General features: G+C 44.5%; 1 protein-coding gene across 1 annotated transcript in view; it reads right to left on the bottom strand.

Moving 5' to 3' along the window:
* Phactr1 (phosphatase and actin regulator 1) overlaps positions 1 to 20,355 on the bottom strand; it is a 442,461-nt gene that overhangs the window by 398,181 nt on the left and 23,925 nt on the right. Inside the window, exon 4 of the mRNA XM_055595105.1 lies at positions 18,196 to 18,342. Coding sequence (XP_055451080.1) covers positions 18,196 to 18,342 — 147 coding nt within the window. The remainder of the gene's footprint in view (positions 1 to 18,195; positions 18,343 to 20,355) is intronic.

Genomic DNA, 20,355 nt, shown 5'->3' with positions numbered 1-20,355 from the left:
ACACACACACACACACACACACACACACACACACACACACACACACATCACCACCTTCCTCTAAGGCTCAGGGACCATTCTAGAAGAGGAGGAGAAAGAATGAGTGGTGGCTCACTGTACAAAGACAGTGTCTTCTAGGCACAGGCAGGAAGCTGTGTGTGTGTGAGCGTTCAGGTGTTATGACAGCATGCACAAGACCTGGGCAATCTCAGGCTAACCAAATCCCCAGCATGGAGACAGGAGTTAGATCCAAAGTCCCAGCCTAGCTGAGGAGCTAATGGCAACTGTCAGCTCCTGGAAGAGGAAGAAGCAGTTTTCTTTAAGAGTGTAGCTCCTGGTTAATTCAACTATGCTCTAATGAAAGACAGACAGAGAATGAGAGAGAGAGAGAACATAAAGTTGAGCAGGTAGGCAAGGAGGTATGGATCTGGAAGGGGTTATAGCAGGGACGAAGACTATCAAAACACACTGTACAAATTTCCAAGAATTAGAAAAACAGAGTCAACAACAACAGGATGGCTTGGGAATAAAAGAAGTTTAGCAGATTAGTTTCCAGTTACTTGCTTATTCGTGAGATGCTTACTGTAATCTGAGCTATGAAATCATTTGCATAACAGTTTGCCGCTGTGTGGCATGTTCACTCAATGAAATGAAGCTGAAAGGAGAGTCCATTTGCTATGATCTGCAATCATTTTAAATACTTTTCTGACTTTAAGCAACACGTGCCCCAGTAGTCAGAAGGTTTAAGTGGCAGGCAATAGTGTTTTTTAAATTTTTCATTATTTATTTGTTTGTTTATTTATTTTTACATCCTGACCTCAGTTTCCCCTCCCTCATCTCCTCCCAGTCCCTTCCTCGACCTCACTCCACCCCATCCACTCCTCCTCTGTCTCTCTTCAGGAAAGGGCTTGCCTCCCATGGATATCAACCAGCCCTGGCATATCAACAATCGTGTTTTATTTGTAATGCTTCATCAAGTATAGAAAGTAATGGGCTTTTTAACTTAAGAAGATGGTGAGGGTGGTAGTTTTTGAATTGGTAAATTGTTGCCTGGGATGAGTTGATATCATGCTGAAACCCAGTTAGTCTACATCAATAGTTGAGAGTGAGGAGACTCACCTCCAAATACCATTTACCCCATAAAAAGTGTCAAAAGCACTGCAGAAAGAGAACATATGGTCCAAGCACTGTGGCGGAGAAGTGTTACTTAACAGATGAGTGGAGGAGAAAGGCCGCTGTGCAGAGCAGGGGCACAGAATATCTCCTATCACTTGGTAGTAAGCCCAGGTGGATGATTAACTCAAGAGAAGGACAACACTGTCCATCCACGACTAAGGTTTTAAGAGATTCATTATTGCTAGCTGATGTCACACGCTACTTTTCCCCCTCGTGACGTCTGTCTACCCAACATATCTGTACATGTGGTAAGCTGTTTAGAATTGGAGTATATATCAAGTATATATATATATATATATATATATATATATATATATATATATATATATATATATATATATATATAAAGGTTGTTTGAATAATTCTGTGACAAAGTTGACATGTGAACCTTGCATGTCCTGAGTTAGGATATGGAATGTACCCGGTAATGTAAATCTGGTGAGTCAAACCGCTGTGTAACTGAAGCCTCAAGCAAGGCACACCTCCCTCACCTTTGCCCCAGCAAAGCTCCACTATGGCCTTGTGTCTTTCATTCACAGCCCGTGTCTTCAAGTGACAAATGCTGTCACTATCTTCTCAATCGTCTCCCCTCTGCTGCTAAGCCTCTGCCGCTTGACTGAAAGAACCCTTGGGGGAGAAAATATCACAGACTATTTTCTCTCTGCCAAATAAAAGAAAAGATGCGAGGTCCTGGTTGGATCGACTGCTGCTTTTGAAGGTTCTGGCCCTTCCACTTCTCTAACAAGCACTTTCTGCTCCTCTTGCTCTCCTCTCCCATGCCACCTCTTTATTTTCCCTTAGCTGTTTTTTGGTGTGGTGCCTCTTCTTCACAGGTTTTTACGAGGAAGCTCCTTGGCTGAGAGCATGGTTCAGTGACAGAGATGATTGCCTGGTAGCATAGGGCCCTGGGTTCTACCCCCAGCATTGCAAGAAAACAGAAAAATAAAGCCTTAAGGGTTCTTTCTGTGTCCTCTGTTAATCCTTTTTCCATGGCTTTCCTAGCCTCCAGGTTCTTCAGTCACGGCACGGAAAATATAGAACAGGGTGGAATTTTAAGGCACGGTAGGGTAAAATGATAGCCCTGAGCATACCTGGTGTGTGTTCACTACTTGCTGGACCCTTCAATGGGATGTCCCCCAAATATACAAGCCAGCAGTGAGTTTTGACTCATGTGCTCAGTGAATAGCAAATTCATCCCCAGTTCCTTAAAGGAGAATGCTTCATCCACCTAGTTCCACTCATCCTTTAGAGGCAAATGATTATGAGATCTTGACATTTACCTATCTTTTAAAATACCTTGACTCCAAATCACTCCCCAAGCCTTTCACCATTTCAAGCATTTACATCTTGTTATATATCAACAAACCATCTTCCCAAAGAAGCAATGGTCCACTTTCCTGTTCTCAGAGGCCTTGGAAATCATCATCTATGGAACCATGGATTGTCATTTTTCTCTACAACCTCAAGTGAATTTTTGGACTCACATAATATGATTCATCCTCACCAGGTCTCTTATTCTTTACACCAAGTGCATGGAAACTGCCTTCACAGAAATACTCTTTTCTCTGCTTTATGGGGGACCATCCCTCACTCTTGAAATCCTGCCTTCACTGAGAAGCCACAATCCAAATCCATGCTTCCACTGAATAATGGTTTTGTGTTGTCTGCCGACCTGTGGGTCTGAAGGCCGATGCTCTGATGATCCATCAGCTTCCCTTTCTCAGCTGCGTGCCCTTGCCTCTGTGCACCTCCACATCAAGCTAACCTGATTCCATGGGGCTCCACAAATAGTTTTGAAGACATGCACATAAAACCTTATGAGCTAGGAGAAAGTAAACACAAAATGCATTTTATGCTATTTTCTCTGAGTAAAAATGGCTGTTAGTCCATGAAACCCTTTGCCATGTCCCTCCAAAGATGGTTTCATTCCTACTCATTCTTTGAGAGGCAAACCAAGTGCCTTTCTTTCTAAATTGTCCTGACACTCCTAGACAGTTTGCTGTCTTCATTTTCTGTGTCTGATGAGGCCTTGCGTGAGCCTTGACAATGCCCCCATCTTTTTATAATGCTACTGTGCATGAGCCAGGCTCCTAAGAATGAGGGGACATATTTGCCTACCTATAGGAAATGCTAAATGTTGAACATTGTGAAATAGATTGATTCATGCCTGGAGCTCTGGTCCCATTATTACCTCCTTTGGGTAATTTGGTGAAACAGTTTCATAGTCCCTGCAATAGAAGGACACAGCAAGGAAGCTCTCCAATGACAGGGCAAGAAGACCTGGAGTGTTCCCCTGACTCATTCCCTGCCTCCCACATTTAGTGACATTTCAGATTGCATAACCATCCCAAGCAATTAGAATCATAAATGACTAAACACTGTGACTCTGTCACATCTTTGACCTGCCTACTGGGTTAAATACTTTGCCCTATAAGTTGTGTTGCCTCCGGGAGATCTGGCTCTGCCTAGTCACAGCCTGAGCTGCGGGGAGGGACAAATTGTTTCAGGCAAGGCTTGACCTAGGGGGCTAAGGAGGTTTTTCTCTAAGCAGATCTTCACAGAAGGGAGGGCTGAGGCGAAGACATGGACTCTTGGAGGGATCTTGCTGCTCAACCAGTTGGCCCTGCTGTCTGCAGCTCTTCTCTCAGCAGGAGCACAGTCTCCGCAGCTTATTAGCGTCCGTGGCCCACTGGGCTTCTGTACCTTCTAATCACACCGGAGACCATTTTCAGACTGCTGTGTATCCCAAACTACCCCAAGATTGTTAAGCAGACTGCCTTCTCCAATCCTGATAACAAACACAAGCTGGATTAAGTCTCCCCTATGGAAAGTAAGACACCAAGGGCTTCCTTACCTAACCCTGGCTCTCTTGTTAGTGTAGGCTGCAGGTGGGCTTGAATCCATAGCTCGTGGTCTTGATGAGACCCACACCCTCACCAAGACTGGGACTCTTTTCCTTTCTCAAAAGAATTAGAAAGAAAGTAGAAAACAATTCTCCCTTATCCCAACACATGATCTTAATTAGATAAAATCTAATCATAATGGATCACAATGGACTCTCCCCAATGTCCGCTTCCCGTGAGACTTTGATGGCAGTCATCACTCATCACAGGATCTGGTCCCTAAAGAGGGCTTGCTGGTAACTTTCTAACTTACAGCCCCAAGAAAGAGACATCATTAAACTCCCGGTCATAACACAACTGTGTTCTCAAAGGGCACACAGCTGCCAGGCCCCTTTTGGCTTTCTCCTTGGTGTGGGAACTCAAACCCAAAACCTCATGTATGCAAATCAAACCCTCAGTCAGCTGCTCTGTATCACAAGATCTCATCTTCTTTATCAAAGAACAACACCACACCAACTGTGGGATAATATTTAGGGTTAACGCTGCTAAAGCTTTCTGCATGGTTCATTTAATTCAGCTAACTTAGGCTTAAGCAATACAAGCAAGTTCTGTTGATGCCTGTCAGTCTTTTCTTGCCCTTTTTCATGAAATCCCCCATCTTCATACCATATTTTCAGTGCACAATCTCTTGTTCTGAATCCATTGAAATGCTTTTCCCTGTATACCCGAACTCCTGGGAATGACAAGGAAATATTTAACACACTCGAGAAAAACAAATATTATGGTCTTGTATACCCCGCAGAGCCCCTGCACAAAACTAGGACCCCCTAGCCTGATTTCCAATGTTTGCACATTAATTCTTTATGGTTTGCACTGAATCACGCTTTGGAAGGAAGAACACACAGGAGATTGTTCTACTCTGCAGCAACTTAAACACTTAGCTGAGGCCTCCGGCTCATCTGCAGCTGCATTTACTACGAGTTAACAGCTATTCACAAAACAAGACGAGAAGGCAAATATTTTTCCGCATCACTTAAAAACTCATGAAACCTTCAGAAATTGAAACATAATCCTCAGAGAATCCTTTATGGAGGCCTACTATGATGACTTTTCAAAATTCTAAAGCAACTGTGCCGTGGAGGAAAGACAGGCTGGATGAATTCTAAAGAGCTCTTGACTTCTTGCTTCAAGATGTGACTTTCCAATTTGCAAGGCTGGTATGGAAACATGTCGAAAGACTCAACATGCACTTGATTGAAAGCGTTTTCCAAACAGAGTTAATGTATTACCCTGGCACTGGCCAGTGAATGTGGCAATGTTTCATAACACCCTGGAATGCTGATTACCCTAATCCTGCTGCTGAACAGACTGCAAGAAACAATCCATGTCTCTCTCGGTAAGTAGCCAAAATACAAGGTGAGATTGCAAAATAGTTTCTATAATAACAGTTTCAAATGGCCCATGGCACACACGTGATATCCATTTTAAAGGTGGAAACATATTTTCATCAGATATGCGTACAAGCCATCATCCTAGCCGCAGTAAATTTCCATTTAAAGTAACAGAAAAACAACCATAAAATTACCTATCAGCATGCTTCTAGGTCATTCAAAGTAAATAAACCTTAGAAGGCCAACTGGCCAAATTAAGTTAGCCAAGCAAAACTGGATCCTTCGATATTTTTAGCAAAACAAATGATAACATCTGAACTTCATGGAGGGCTAGTTCAACAGTTCCGTAAGTCTACTGAATGTCACTGTCAACTCTATGAACCAAAGGGGGCTGTACTAAAAGAGTCTTTAACCTCCAGCCCTCTAACTGACAGGTTGTGTGCCCACCCGCCCGCATGGTAGACACTCTCTCTTCGGGACTGAGCTCCAGCTATCACTCTGACACTGACCATGAGGCTGGGATGCGATGCGCAAGGGCAGACCGTGAGAACTCACCCGAGACTGCACCATCACCATCTGGAGACCAAGATGCACTAACACGTAGATTCCATGGGTTGTTGTGTATCCAAGGTCTGTGAAAGACCAAGGACAACCTCAAACACAGACTTGATCCAGGTTTCAGTATGTCTTCTTTTATAAAACTTATGTATGTCATTTTTAAAAAGCAGATCAAATGCTATTATATGAACGGCAATACAAACAGAAAAGAAAACATTCCGAGACAACAAGCAGAAGCACACTATTTCATCATACCTGCTTCGGTTTTTCTTGTGAATTTTCGAGATGGACAGAATCAAAGGTATTGTTATCTCTGGAACACAGAGGACTCAATGCCTCAAGTGCTTTACAAAAATGTCATTACAGTCAGGCCTGGTGGTGTAACCCTGTTATCCCAGCTGCTCAGAAGGCTAAGGTAGCAGGATCAAGAAGATCAAGGCCTTCCGTGGCTACAGCATGAACTCAAGGACAGTTTGAACATCTTGGACCCAGACCCCATCTCAAAACATAAATTAAAAAGAGGGTTAGGAGAACAGCTCAATGGGAGAGCACTTGCCTAGAATGCAGGGCTTGGGGAGGGGGAAGAGACTGTGCTAAATCCTCCTTACTGTCTAGGAAATCACTTGGGCAGAGACAAATTAATGATAGCACTGCAAAGGAATGTGGCAACTGTCAAATAAAAGGAATAATCAGTATTTTCTTTTCCATATTTTAGGACTTAAATACAAATGATGTAGTGATTATCAGCTCCATGAACCTTCCTCAAGAAAGAGCGGAGTAGGAGAAGCAGCTACGTATCACATGGCCTCACTGGCTTGTGGGTAGCTTGAGGGGGATGAGTAAGTTTGTCTTCTGGCTCTATAGCTTCTGCATAAGATACTGTTGGGAAGGAGTTAGGGCTGGATCTGTGGAGAGGCCCACAGATGTTACCAGATGAGGAAGAGAAATCCAACAGTATGTGTGAAGGACGGAGTTGGTTGTGGTTCTCATTCATTTCTTCTTCACTGGACAAATCCTCTTGAGTGTCTATACGGTAAGAGGCTCCTGCCAGCCACAGGCATTTAAGGCAGAATAAGACAGATATGGCCCCTTCTCTCAGGAAACAAGTGCCTCTTTTTCTGGATGTTGGATCTACTTATGGATTCCATTGTTGATGGAGGTGTGAAACACTATTAAACAGATAACGTGACTATTCAATGAAATGTCAGAAGAACGATGTCATCTTTCCTTTTGCTAAAATAAAGCCCAAGTTTTTATACAGACCCTTGATAGGCTAGCTAGTACCTGTCACTAAGATTCATCATCAGGGTTTATGTTATTAAAAATGAACCAAGTCTATGTCTTCCTAGATTCATGTGAAAGGGGCTTTCTGAACACCTGTTGTACTGGTTCCTCTGTTTAAAGCTTCTTTTAGGCAATTCTAACAAGTGTGTGTGTGTGTGTGTGTGTGTGTGTGTGTGTGTGTGTACATTTTATAGGTAAGCAATAAATTAAAGGTAAAATTTAAAAAGATAACAATCTTGCCCCCAAATTGCCCAGTAGTATTGGAATTCAAGTACGAATCTGTGACACAAATCCATGGTGACCTTTTCCTGTACTGTGATACTTCCCTTCATCATCAGGTGTTCAGACCATTCTTCACCACATGCTGCATGGCTACAGAAGCTCCTGAACAAACTAAGAGCACCTAGACCTTTTTATTCTTTTGTATGATGACATGTTACAAGTCCATGGCAGCCCAACTCCCCGAGGGAGGCCAGAGGTCTGGCCTTGTATTCACAGCTGTGCTGTGTGCATCTGCTCTTGGCCACATCATGTCTGGACTTTCGCCACAGCAAGGTCACTTATTCTAGAATGAAGTGAGGCCAGGGACGGGATAAGGGAAACTACCACAACCCAAGCCCTGTATAGAGCGTGCTCTGCCTCTTGAGAGGAAATGAACTGAGCCTCAGCAACAGATCTGCAGAATCTAGATTGAGGGAGAAGATGAATATTTTTATAAACTTATGTGACCCACACATTTGTTTCCCTTTAGGTGACCAAAGGGCAAGTCTGAGAGAAACGAGACCGGTTGGAATATAGGAAAGACACCACAGTGCACCCCGGGTGCATTGTGACAACTGGCCTGTATTTGATCTTGGCAGAAACTGAGGGAGGAGAGTGCTCTAGGAACCTGCGACCTGAAAGAATACTGCAGCAGCCTTAACACAGCCTGGTGTCGCCAAATGCATTTGCTCAGTTGCCACAAAAGAGCACATATTGTCAATCAGTATCCTAGTGCCCATTCATGCTTTCATTTCCCCCTTTTCTGGGTGAGGAAAACTTTCTCTTGAACACCAACAGTTTTCCTGTGTTTTGTTTCCTTCTCTCATATCATGGTTTCTTTTCAGAACCAGTATCCCCACTTTGACACTATGTGGGGGATCATACTCAGCAACAGAGCAATAACAGACTTGTATTGTTTGCTTTGGCATCATATGAAAAGGAATTCCATCTTTCACAGTTGGGACCCTCCCCTCAGTATATTGTTTGATAATAATAATGGACGATGTGTTTCGATCGCTAGTTCTCGTTTCAGCAATTCCACACCAGGGATCTTAACCAAGAACAGTTATAACTGGGTTTAAATTAAATCACCAACTAATATTTTTTAAATGGGTTACAGACAAGTGCATACCAATAGGTCAGTGGGCTACTGACAACACTTTCCTATTTGTGTACAGTTTGTCGTTACGTTAGAGCGTGCTGCCTGTTGTGAATGAAGTTAGCAGGAAGGGAGAACTAAGATTGACCCCGATAGAATGGTTATGTCAGGCCTGTCAGCACTGGCTAACCTTAGCCATCATTCTGCTCTGTCTCAGAATTTCCGCCTCACTGGTTCAGTCAGTGGGCTCAGGGAGGCTCCAGGACACAGATCCGGGTAGCTAGAACTCTACTGGGTTGTTCTTATAATCAGGCTATGAAAGGCCTCCGCAGAGGCAATGCTTCTTTATCAGGAGGCTTTACAACAGAATTTGTTCAGACAGATTATATTTCATGAGTTATAACCCAGAGGCCAGTGGCTGGACTTAAAGGCTGACTTGAGCATCCTTTGACCTGACCTGATATTTTTATAGATGCTCCAGCTGGTCTTAGATTTAATGCACACTCCATTTATTTAGATGCTTTGCTATCAACCAAGTGGGACATGTTTGGATTCAGATTTTTTGTTTGTTTGTTTGTTTGTTTGTTTGCTTCTAGAAAGCTAAGTGTCCCCAGGGTACCTGGATGTTCCCATTTGACCTTTCGATGCAAATACTCGAGTCAAATTTGAAGAACAAAGAATCTTCAGACCAACAAATGGGCCAAGCAAGCATCCTTTACAGCCATTGCTGGCAGGGATGTTTGCACAGTGGGTTCTGTGGAGAGAACTGAGTGGAATGTGGAATGGGGCCACTTTTGGCTAAACTTCACAAACCACATGAATGATTTATGGTTGCATATATGCAGCAAGCACCTTCCAGGGGAGGGTAAAGAAAACTAACTTGGGCATTTTAGCACTTGAAAAAATGAAAAAAAAAAAAGATGCAGTCATTGAGAAATCTTGCACAATTTGAAGAATGTACCGAACACCTAATTTTCTTCAAAACTATTAACTAAATGTCATCAGTATCAAATATTATAAAATACATGCACGAAATTACATGGACTGATTAACTGTGTTCAGTAGAGAATTAGTGCTAGACCAGATTTGGGTGTGCGCTGTATTATTTACCCTAGCTTTGGCTCTAGACAATTTGTTGAAAATGTTTACTTGTCCTATGAATGAGATTCATACTAAGTCGGAAAGAGCCTTGGAAATGTATGGCCCCAAAATAAATAAATAAGACCCCAAGTCACTGACACTCTTCTTTCTGCCCATTCTGTTTCAATTGAACAGTTTTAGCAATGAGAAATTGTTTCTAGAATTGCTGTTTCACGTGCAGAGTGACTCAGTTCTAACCGAAACTGCTGTCTCAAGTCACTTTCCTATGGAAGATGTGGCTTAGCTGGATCCAGCCGGCTTTGCTCTCAGTCTCTAACAGGGCTCCTGCCACAAGGCAGTGTGAGCCATGTCAGGAGTGAATGCAGGGCAGCTGCCTCCACAGCTGTGCAAACCGTAATTCCATGGTGTGAGTGGGTGGTGACACACAGCCCCCGACTTCCGCACATCCGCAGGGGACATGTAAGTCTCTCCTTCTCAGAAACAAAGATTTTGCCTTGAAACTTCTGCTTATGCTTTTGTAAGGCTAAAGCAAATGATTAGGGTGTTTAGTTGGGGGAAGAGAGGGAGTGAAGCAAAGGAGGAGAAGAGGTCATGAAAAAAGAGTGCCATCTGTTTATTTGCCTGGCATGTGCAAAGTTAGGTCAATGCCCTTGAGGCATTCCATGTGGTTCTAGGACGGGATGCAGGCACTTTTGACTCAAAACAAGAGGTTCCTTCTTGAACACCGCTTGCGCATGGGAAGCTAAAATGAGCGCAGGACAGCTATGAGAGGTCAAGAGAACTTGGAAACCCAAAAGCACTTGTAAAATTCCAGCACTTTATCTTGTAGTGAGAAGGAGAGTCTGTGGAGACCACAGTCAGTAAGGATTGATAGTAGAAGCCTGAACATCAGTCGATACAACAGTAAATGTTGTATTATGTCTTTGGGGACTACTAGGTTGAATTGAGGTTTGGGCTCTGGCAAAGGCAACACCATAGGGAGATTGGTTTGTTTTTCAGTTTTTATCCTTGTGTTTTACTTGCCAGAGGTAGGCTGTCCCAGTCACCCAGACCACTCGTTCTTCTGCCCTCCATCTAACACTTCCCTATGGGAAATCATCCTCATTCTTGGTCCTCGAAGGGAGAAAGACAATTAGGAAGGCTATCATCTGCATATTACAGGTTCAGTGGTACAGCTCATATGTGGGGACTTGGGCTTTGGGAAACAGCAGTTCTGTGAAGCATCACAGAACTCTGTATCCATCAAAGAAGAGAGGGTGCTCTTCTTAACTCTCCTCTGTTCCTTCCCTTTTTCTCTCCCTCCCCTCTCTGTCCCTTCTTCCTGTGTGTGTGCCTGTGCATGTGTGTATGTGTGTGTGTGTGTGTGTGTGTGTGTCTGTGTGTATGTGCATGTCAGAGGATAACCGCAGCTGCCAGTCCTTGCCTTCTACCTTGAGACATGGTCTATTAGCCGCTGTATACTCAGGCTAAGTTGCCCACGAACTTCCCAGTTTCGCCCTGTCTCTGCTTCCCATCTTGCCATAGCAGTGCTTCCATTACAGGTGTATCTATTGATGTGTGCTACCATACCTGGTTTAGGAGTGTCTGGAGATTTGAACTCAGGTTCTAATGCTCCCGCAATGCTCTACCCACTGCATCATCTTCCCAGCCTCGGTGCTGTGGTGTTCAAGCCTGTCCTTTGTCATGTATGGGTGGTCTCTCAACCTCTAAGGTTTTCTCCTTCGTTTCTCTTATTCACCCTGTATTTCTCTATTTTTCCCTTTTAATTTCTTCTTTTCTTTGGGGTATGATATAGGGAGAAAGTTTCAGGTAGATCAGGCTGTCCTTGAAACTGCTGTGTAGTTGAGGAGGACTGTAAACTTTTGATCCTCCTGCCTCCACCTCCCCAGGGCTGGGATCTTAGGTTTGTGTGGCGCTTGGGATGGAAGGAAGGCTTCAGGAATGCTCGGCATTCCTGCAAGTGGCCAAGTGAGCTACACCCACAGCTTCATGGACACCAAAGGTTCATTGGAATCTCCAGTAGGTTTTTCTCAACTCTCCTGTGGTCACCTGAAAAGTATTTCAAAGTTGATCATTCAACCCTCATTACAACACAAACTATTCCTCATGCAAATTTTTCTAATATTCAGAGCCCACAGTGGCTTCCTATCTCGACTTGGTCAATTTATTTTCTTTCTGTAGCCTAAGAAAATAATATTAGAGGTAAAATGTAACCCCAAGAATGTTAGCATTTCTGCATCCATAACTCGTAAGCTCTGCTTCCAGGACATAAGTATAGCCACCGGAAGGGCATCGGCAGAGGGTGTGGTGGTGCTGGTAGTGGGGATGGTGGTGGCAGTAATGGCTGTGAGGCAGGAGACCTAAGAAAGATGGACTAAAGATGCAACAGAAGAGAGAAGAGGAGGGTGCTCATTTGCTCTCCTCTTTGTGCTAAGAAACACTCACGGTGTGCCCAGCATTATTCTGGGTTTCATATTTCTTAAATTATTAGATCTTCAAAATGAACCTCCAAGATGGCCAGAGCCGTTGACTCTGTTTAACAGAGAACACAGAAGATGGAAGGAGGGCGAAGGTGAGATGTCACACTCAAGATTGCACAGCTGGTGGCAGGGCGGGAAGCAGGACTCAGGAAGGCTCAGATTTTGTCTTTATAACCAATCATGGAAACAGAAGCCCCCTCATTGGCCTTTTTCCACCTTGTCCGGGCTCATAAAGCACATCTTACGCATTATTGGTATAACGACAAATACATTTGAAAGGCTTGTTGGTTCATTGTTTTTTAACCTGTAAAGGAAATTACAATGTCCCTGTGGGTTTCGAAAAAATATCTCTAGTGTAGGCCTGTTCCTGTGGTACCTGAGGGCTACAGCAGTCCTGAGTTCTTAGTTCTTTCTTCTGTCCCTTTTTTCCTTTTCTCCCCCCCCCCCCCGGGTTGGTGGGAAAAATTTACCTCACTCTCAGTCATTCAGAAGAAACAACTGTTAGTTTGTTTTGCAAATATTCCAAGCTAAGAACTAGCCCCCAGAAAGTAACCAACGAGGTAGTATTTACCAAACTGTGGGCTGTCAATTCACTTAGGCGGATGATAAGTAGCAGTTTTAGAATTGAAATATATGAAGCTGGCCCAGGGCAGGAAGGATAGGACAGAACTCCACAGAAAGCACCAGAGTGTAACTTATCAGTTACATGTATGAGTTCATTGCGGTGAGATGATGAACTTTTCTTCCAGTGAGTCTCAGCTACAGTTTCATCTTGTAAGGCTGACTCGGGATATTTTGTTTGTATGCTCGTTTTTTAAATACTTCAGCTATAGTAAGCTTCAAATGTTACCTCTGAAGGCAGTTGGTGATGTTCGCCTACCGTTTGGGGTTGATCACACCTTTCAGAACACAGAGCTGACGTGACCTGTACTCCACTTGTCTTTTTGGCTGTAGTGGCCCTCACTACAGTATAACTTCTCTATGACTTTGTTTGCATGTACACACAGGAATAATGCCAGGCTCCCTGAGCCATGGATGAACAAATGCCTAGGAAGTCCTTGACACAGCAAAGTTAGAAGATGCTGTCTATTTCGTACATGTATGTACATCGTTACAGCTATTGATTTTTATGAACAACCTTATTTGAATTAGGCACCTGTATAGTTGCATTTTGATATCACCACTTAGCAAATGTCTCATATTTGACAGGTCTTCCTTAGAACTCTGCCATTCTGCCAACCTTAGAAGGCTTGTCTGTCCTCCTCCCTGCTCAGGTCAAGCTTTGAAGATACCTCAGGCTTTTCTCCCCTCACACTGCACATCATCCCATCAAAGAAGCCCGTTAAGCAGGTATGGAGCTATAAGTGGAGTCTGTTGTGTTGACTGCCCCATGATGACAATTCACTTGTTCCCCTGTGTTGCCATAGCCCCCAAACTGGTTTTCCTACTTCCTCATCCAGGGATGACCAGATCCTCTTCCTTCTGGAATCGCCTCTCTTATTCATCTCCCTCATTCAGTTTTCTATACCTACACTGGGCTTCTTGATATGCCTGGAATATCCTAGCTGGAGGCCTTCCCTCTGGCCTTCCCTCAGTTATCTCCCCTACCCCACACTGCTTATTCTCCTACCTGCATTAAACAACTTGAATTAAGTTCCTTTTTCTCCCTACCGCCAATCTTGTAGTCTTCCCTTCTTCCTGCCACATGAACCAACCTCTTAGCTGGCTTTTTTTTGTCTTTTACATGCATTAATTTCAAAAATATTTTTGCAATGTCCTTATAGATTATACAGCAAACATTTGTAATCTGAAAAAAATATCCTCAATCCAAATGCTTCAGAGCCCAAATCTTTGTTGAATGTGGTAGATTTGGGCACAGGGGGTGGATTTTTTAAATTTCAAGTTTTGCAGAGTAGAGTCACCAAACTGATAAAACCATGCAAATGTCTGGAATCTGCAAATATCTGAAATATGAAACACTTCTGTTTCCAATCATTGGACAAGGGACATGCCACTCTACATTACTGCCCAGAATCCACTTTCAGAATGTAAAATTCAAGAGAGCAAGATACTATTTCTTTTCATCACTCATGGTTAGCAGTGTCTGAAAAGGTCCTGATACCCAGTTAAGTGCTCGGCTAATATTCTTAATGGGATGAATATCACTTAGTCAGTATTTCTTCTCTTGAATAAAGGGCCCAGGTGGCGTATTGGAGAAACGTATGAGTAATAGAGAGCAATAAAGCCCTTCCTGTGCCTTTGGTTAAGCCATAATTTTAATATTAAACCAACAAGTAATTTGGTAGAAATCCAGGAATAATGGGGCTTTGTTCAGAATACTTTACACACACACACACACACACACACACACACACACACCACACACTCCTCATGCCTATAGTCACAGCCTAGCTACTGCTGACAATTGGTAGTTTTGGGGTACATGAATGAGACAGGAAAAGATTGATATGAAGCATACAAGCTTTCGTACAGCCCTTTCATTCACATACATCAAAGAGGTGTTACTCATGAGATCATTCCTGCTGTCTTTTGTAAACTCATCTAAAAAGTTGCACAAATCCACCATTTTTGGATAAGACCATAGAACTGATTTCGTGTTCCATTTAATTATGATGTTATGTTAAAGAATTATGAATTAAAAAAAAAATTCTAAATGTCAACATGGTCGTCTTCCCCTCTAGAAGACACACCCACTCTTCAAAGTGGCCAGGCATGCAATGAAACAAAGAAAAGAAGACACCAGAGTCTGCTTTGTCTCTTTCACTGAACAGCACCCGACACCGGATGTTTCCTTCGGGCTTGACTCTGTTCACATTACACACTGGCTGTACCATCTCCTTTCACTCCATTAACTTGAGGAAGGAAAATATTAGCTTTTTCAATTATCTTTAGTTTCCCCTTAAATTTTAAGTATACTAAGTTTTAACTATTTCATCTGTACACTAAGCAGTGATCCAGATAAATTTATTTAGGCCAAAGAGTAACTCTACAAGTCACTTTGAAAAATGGTTTGTTTAGTTAAAAAAAAATCTGTAAAAATGTAAAAATGCAAGCCAGATGTGATGGTGCATGCCTTTAATCCCAGCACTCAGGGAGGCAGAGGCAGGCAGGTTGCTGTGAGTGTCATTTTGGTTAAATAAAAGACATGACTCAGAAATTTTCTGTTCTCTCTCAGACTAGATACAAACAAAGTTAACATTTACACCTAGCAGTGAAAAGAATCCACGTTTTAATACTGTTAGTTAATTGTTGTGGGACCGTGGGTGAAGAGGTGTAAAGAGAGCAATAAAGAGACGGGGTAGAGTTGGAGGAATGCTGAGGAATCTGACTAGTTTTCAGAAAGTCTAGTCCACTTTAATCCAGAAACTTATGGGTTAGTGGCAGGAGTTTGTACCCAAAATGATTTCATGATCACCAGGTAAAATGAATATATGTGTATCTCCTGCAAGTATTACAAAATGTATAAAATATTAAAGATGGAAATATATACAATGAGGGGGGTTGGGGAGAAATTTTTAAAATAAGTGCTTTAAAAGGATGAGAGTGTATTCAGAAATAACAAAAAGTAACTGCATGTTTTGGGAAAGGAGGAAAAGGCAGAGGAGTGCCTGACCAGATGTTTATAAACTGCTGTTAAGAGGCAAACAAAATTCTTGCTATGCCTAGATTATACAATTTATCGGGAGTGCGCAGTCTTCTCTGTTCAGCAGCCCTGATAACGACACTAATAGCTTAATTACAGCTTTCTGCTTAAGGAGATAAACAAGGCTGTTTGCCTTTTCTCTTCCTTTAAATCAGGGGTTACAATTACTTTTAAATGTGGTGGAAAGGCACATCTGCGAGTGTATCTAGTTTGTTAAGAAAGCAACCAGAAACCAGCTGGAAAGTAAAGAAAGCCCCAGGAGTGAGCTGGCGGCCTGAAATGAGAGAGGGGATGTGGGAAAAGTCCCACTGGAGCGGAAGGCATGAGAAGCACAGCAAACAGGTGACAGTGATAATGTGTGTGTTGGGGGGGGGGTGTTCAGGAGCTGAAAAGTTTTTGGAGTATGGGTCTTCCACATTTCTCCCTGGGATTCCCTCACAGAAACCACAGGAACACTCCTGTCTTTGCTGTCCCTCTGGCAGTCATATGTCTGCCTCCCTGTCCTTCACTTCAGCACCATGGAGAGAGGACAGCTCCTCAGTGTCCTTACAGAACTGTGGCTCCCGCCTCCTTCAGCATTTCTTGTCACTGTTTCTTTAGGGGTACATTAAGAAAGACACGAGTGGGGGGGGCGGGGGGGTCTATGTTTGGATTGTTTATTCCCTGGTTAAATGAAGACATGTTCCGACTGAACTAAACTTTCAGTTGGACTCCGGAGCAATTTAAGCAGAATAAATGATTAAGTCATTGGTTTGAATCTGGCTGAACGTAATTGAGTAGTGGCTGAAACTTGATACTCTTCTTTAGTGCTTTATTTCATTAGGTGTAACCCTACGAGGAGGGTAAGCAATCTTCACTAACTGTAGTTTAGTTCATTTTTCCCCCTACCAAATTGAGGACACCAAAAATTCCTAACAACGTTAGCCGGAGGAAACAGTGCTGGTCCTAAAGGAAGCCCTTCCCAGTTCTTTGGAAGACCTGTCAGAAACACGTGGAAGACGCAAGCAGGGATTCCCAAAAGACCACCAGGAACCACTCCAGCATGGTGCAAACAGTGACCAATGCTCCACAGCCAAGGTCTCCCTCCTCCAATTCCAAAGCCAGAGCCAACTGTTTAGGAGCTGGCCATCTGACACATTGTTTAAAGAGTCAAACCACTAAGAACAAAACACATTTAGTTACTCTGGCCCATTCAGTTCCCATTTTTTTTTAGCCAGAAAAAGTTGCTTGCCCAGTGAATTTTTTTTTTCTTCCCTAGGCAACAGTCTTGGTCTCAACCCTTTGCTTCAGAGCGCGCGCACACCCACGCCCACGCCCATTCAGTTCTTTAATTTTTTGTTAAAAGTGTTTTCTGCTTTTCAAAACTTATTTTGAAACTGAGTCTTAGGAGAAAAGCTCTCACTCTTTCTGCCTGGAGAAAGGCAGCATGGAGAGGAAGAAACACAGGTAGGGCGGAGGGTGAGGGTTGGGAGCCATCCAGAAGAAGCGTTCTGTCAAGTTAGTGGTGAGCAACTTCTTCAGAGAGAGCAACTCCACTGTGAGTTTGGAGTGAGGCAGAAACAGACAGGCATTTTCTTTTTCTTTTTTCTTTTTTATTATTAAACGACTGTCTGCCTGAGTGCACACATCTAAAGCGTGGTAACTTTCTGTCCCCTTCATTTACCCTTCTGCTCCCTCCCTTTTCCTCTCTCCTTCCTCCCCGATTTCCCCTCAGTCCTCTCCTTCCTCCTCTCCCTCCTCTGCCCGACTCATCCCTTTCACTTAATTCTATCTGGGCCACTCGGAACAGCATGGAATCACCCAACTGCATGCTGTGGACCACCGAGGTAGCTTTCCAACCGCTGTGCCCGGGTCAGCCCCGCCCCTCCCCCCTCCCCACAGCAGTGCGGTGGCAGCCTCCAGGCAAAAATCACTGGCGTTTGAATGTCACCAACAAGTTCCACCCTGTAGTAGCCCTGCCAGAGTCAGCCTCACCCAGGAAGCCCTGCCGTTCCCTCCGCCCACAGCCGCGCGCCATCCCCACCCCGCCTGGTGATTCTTGGGGTCATTGTTACCACGGACACTTTTCTTCTTGGAAGGGGGAAGCCCGCGTGGGTGTCACTGGTTGGATGGGAGGCTCTACGCGCTACCCTCCCCCACCTCTGCAATACACACACTCACACACGCCCTCCCCGCGCGGGCGACACAAAGGGAGCGAGTGGAGAGCTGGGCGCCCACAGGACAGGAGGGCGCAGAGGAAGGGGGCACCAGGGAGGGGCGGGGGCTAATCCGGCCGGGGAGGAAGGGAGGGAAGGAAGCAGGTGCCTGACACCCAGAGGAAGGCGAGGGGTGTCCTTACCTGCCCCCAGGTTAAAGGAGATCCTGGCCTCTGCGAGATATGGCGTGTCGCTCTTGGAGCGGACTCTTCTGATGGGCCGCCGGTCTATGTCATCCTCCGAAGAAGCCGCCATTAATGTGGGAGGCAGGAGCAGGGTCGCCCGGCGAGCTGAGAGGAGAAGGAGATGGAGAGAGGGGGAGGGAGAGAGGCGGAAAGGGGGAGGAGGGGAGTGGAGGAGGCTCACACACATAGAAAGGGGGAGGGGAGGGGAAAGGAAAGAAGGGGAAGGGGGCAGGGAGGGAGGGGGAGAGAGGGAAAGAGGGGAAAAAGGAGAAAGAGAAAGAATGAGAGAAAGAGAGCAGAGAAAAGGGGGAAGGGAGAGAAAGAAAATCCGTTAAGGATTGGTGGACTGGAGCAAGATCAGGTTAGCCCTGGTCTGCGCCCAGGGCTCCCCTTAATTCCTTTCCCAGAGCTGGGCCAAGGGGTCAGTGCTCTGGACCAACACCCCGCCTTCTGCCGCAGCCCTGTTTCAGCCGCTGGCACAGATAGACTAATGCGAATAGGAAGACTCCAAAGCCAAGATGCCCAGTCAGCACTGTGCCCTCTCCCGCCAAATATGCTTCCTCGCCTTTCAGGAGCAGGCAAATACAGTCTGCACAAACCCAGGAGACTCTACAGCCTGAGGCTGCTGCAGGACACAGAGCCCAGCTCTTACTCTCCTGATGCCACTCCTGGAGCCACTCACTCTTGCCCCTTGGCCTGGGGACCAGGGCACCTACCATTTCCAGAACAAGCCCTCTGTTCTATCTGTCGCAACCAGAAGTCCAAATAAAGTTCAAAAATAGATATGGCATCTTCAGAAGCTCCCTTATCTGCCCTTACAGTTTAGGGGTGGGGTGTGGAGGGAGAGTGGTAGGATGGGTTTTATAGTTGATATTTTCAGTGTAGACCAGGCTTATTCACAGAACCGATGGCCTTCATCTACGAAGTTGTAGGATGTGTTTATCTCTATCAGATACCTACTTCTGTGATCCTTCAACTTTTTCTCTCAGTCACATATAATGTTTGCTCCCGACTCTCTTCAGCAGCTCTGCGCCATTGTTCCTGAAGGAGAGCTAGCAATCAAAGGAGCTTGGATTCCTTTGAACATTTGTACTGCCTGACTTCAACACTCCACAGAAACACAGCACAAGAACCAGAAGGCTTTCTGGGGGGTGTGGCACCTGTTTGATGCCACTACTGAAACTACTGATGGACTAAACTCCTTTATGTTTGCTTTTCTGAATCTTCTGACACTATCTTTTTTTTTCCTGCCCTGATGTCACTACTCTTCTGTCTGATAAAGTGCCCTCCTCCAGTAGGTGGATCACCTGACATCCTTGGCCCAAAGGTGGGCTCTGTGTGGCTTCACACCCTGTGGTCTATCAGCGCAAGCTCTTCAGTTCCCTCTCTTTTGATATTCGCACCCCTCTGGGATCACGTCTCTCTCCACTGGTCTCTTGCCTTCCCTTATCACTGTTACTCTTGGCCTTTCTCTTCCTCTTCCACAGTCTCTGTGATTCTGCTTGACCTTCCTATGGAACTGTCATCCATCCCCCAAGATTCCCATTTGTCTTACTCCTGGTTCCCTTCTTTCATTCCACCTACTGCTTCCTAACTTAACCTTGTAACCAAGGTCATTGTAGAAGGCCCCATCTTTCCAGCAGTTAAATTTTTTTTTCTTGATCTCTTTGAGATATTTCATAATTCATCTTCCTTGAAATTATCTCTTCCTGAGCTCTTCCAGTACTGAACCACCTCCCTCACCACTTGATTGCTGAGCGTCAGCCAATTCTCTGCAAGCTGGTCTAAAGTTGCTTATCCTGACACTTGCTGCCTGACCCTACCCCCATCTCAAACATAACTTCAACCTATCACTGTCCCTTTCTCTCTCACTGTTTCCCTGGAGTCAGTCTACTTGGACTGACTCATTTTGCATATATCTGTGCCAGTGTTAATGTGCTACACTACAAATCTCTCCAAACTTTCCATGTGTTTCTATGATAAGCCTTACTGCCCTGGTTTTTGTCCTGTTGCTGCAATAAAACACTGACCAAAAGTAACTCTGAGGAGGACAAGAGTCTGTCCTTCTGGCATCCAGGGAAAACAGGGCAGGAACCCAAAGGCAGGAATTGAAGCAGG

Source organism: Psammomys obesus, unplaced genomic scaffold (genome assembly GCF_907164565.1).
Source record: "Psammomys obesus unplaced genomic scaffold, mPsaObe1.curated_primary_1811, whole genome shotgun sequence".
NCBI lineage: Eukaryota > Metazoa > Chordata > Mammalia > Rodentia > Muridae > Psammomys > Psammomys obesus.
This window is presented reverse-complemented; position numbering and strand designations above follow the sequence as displayed.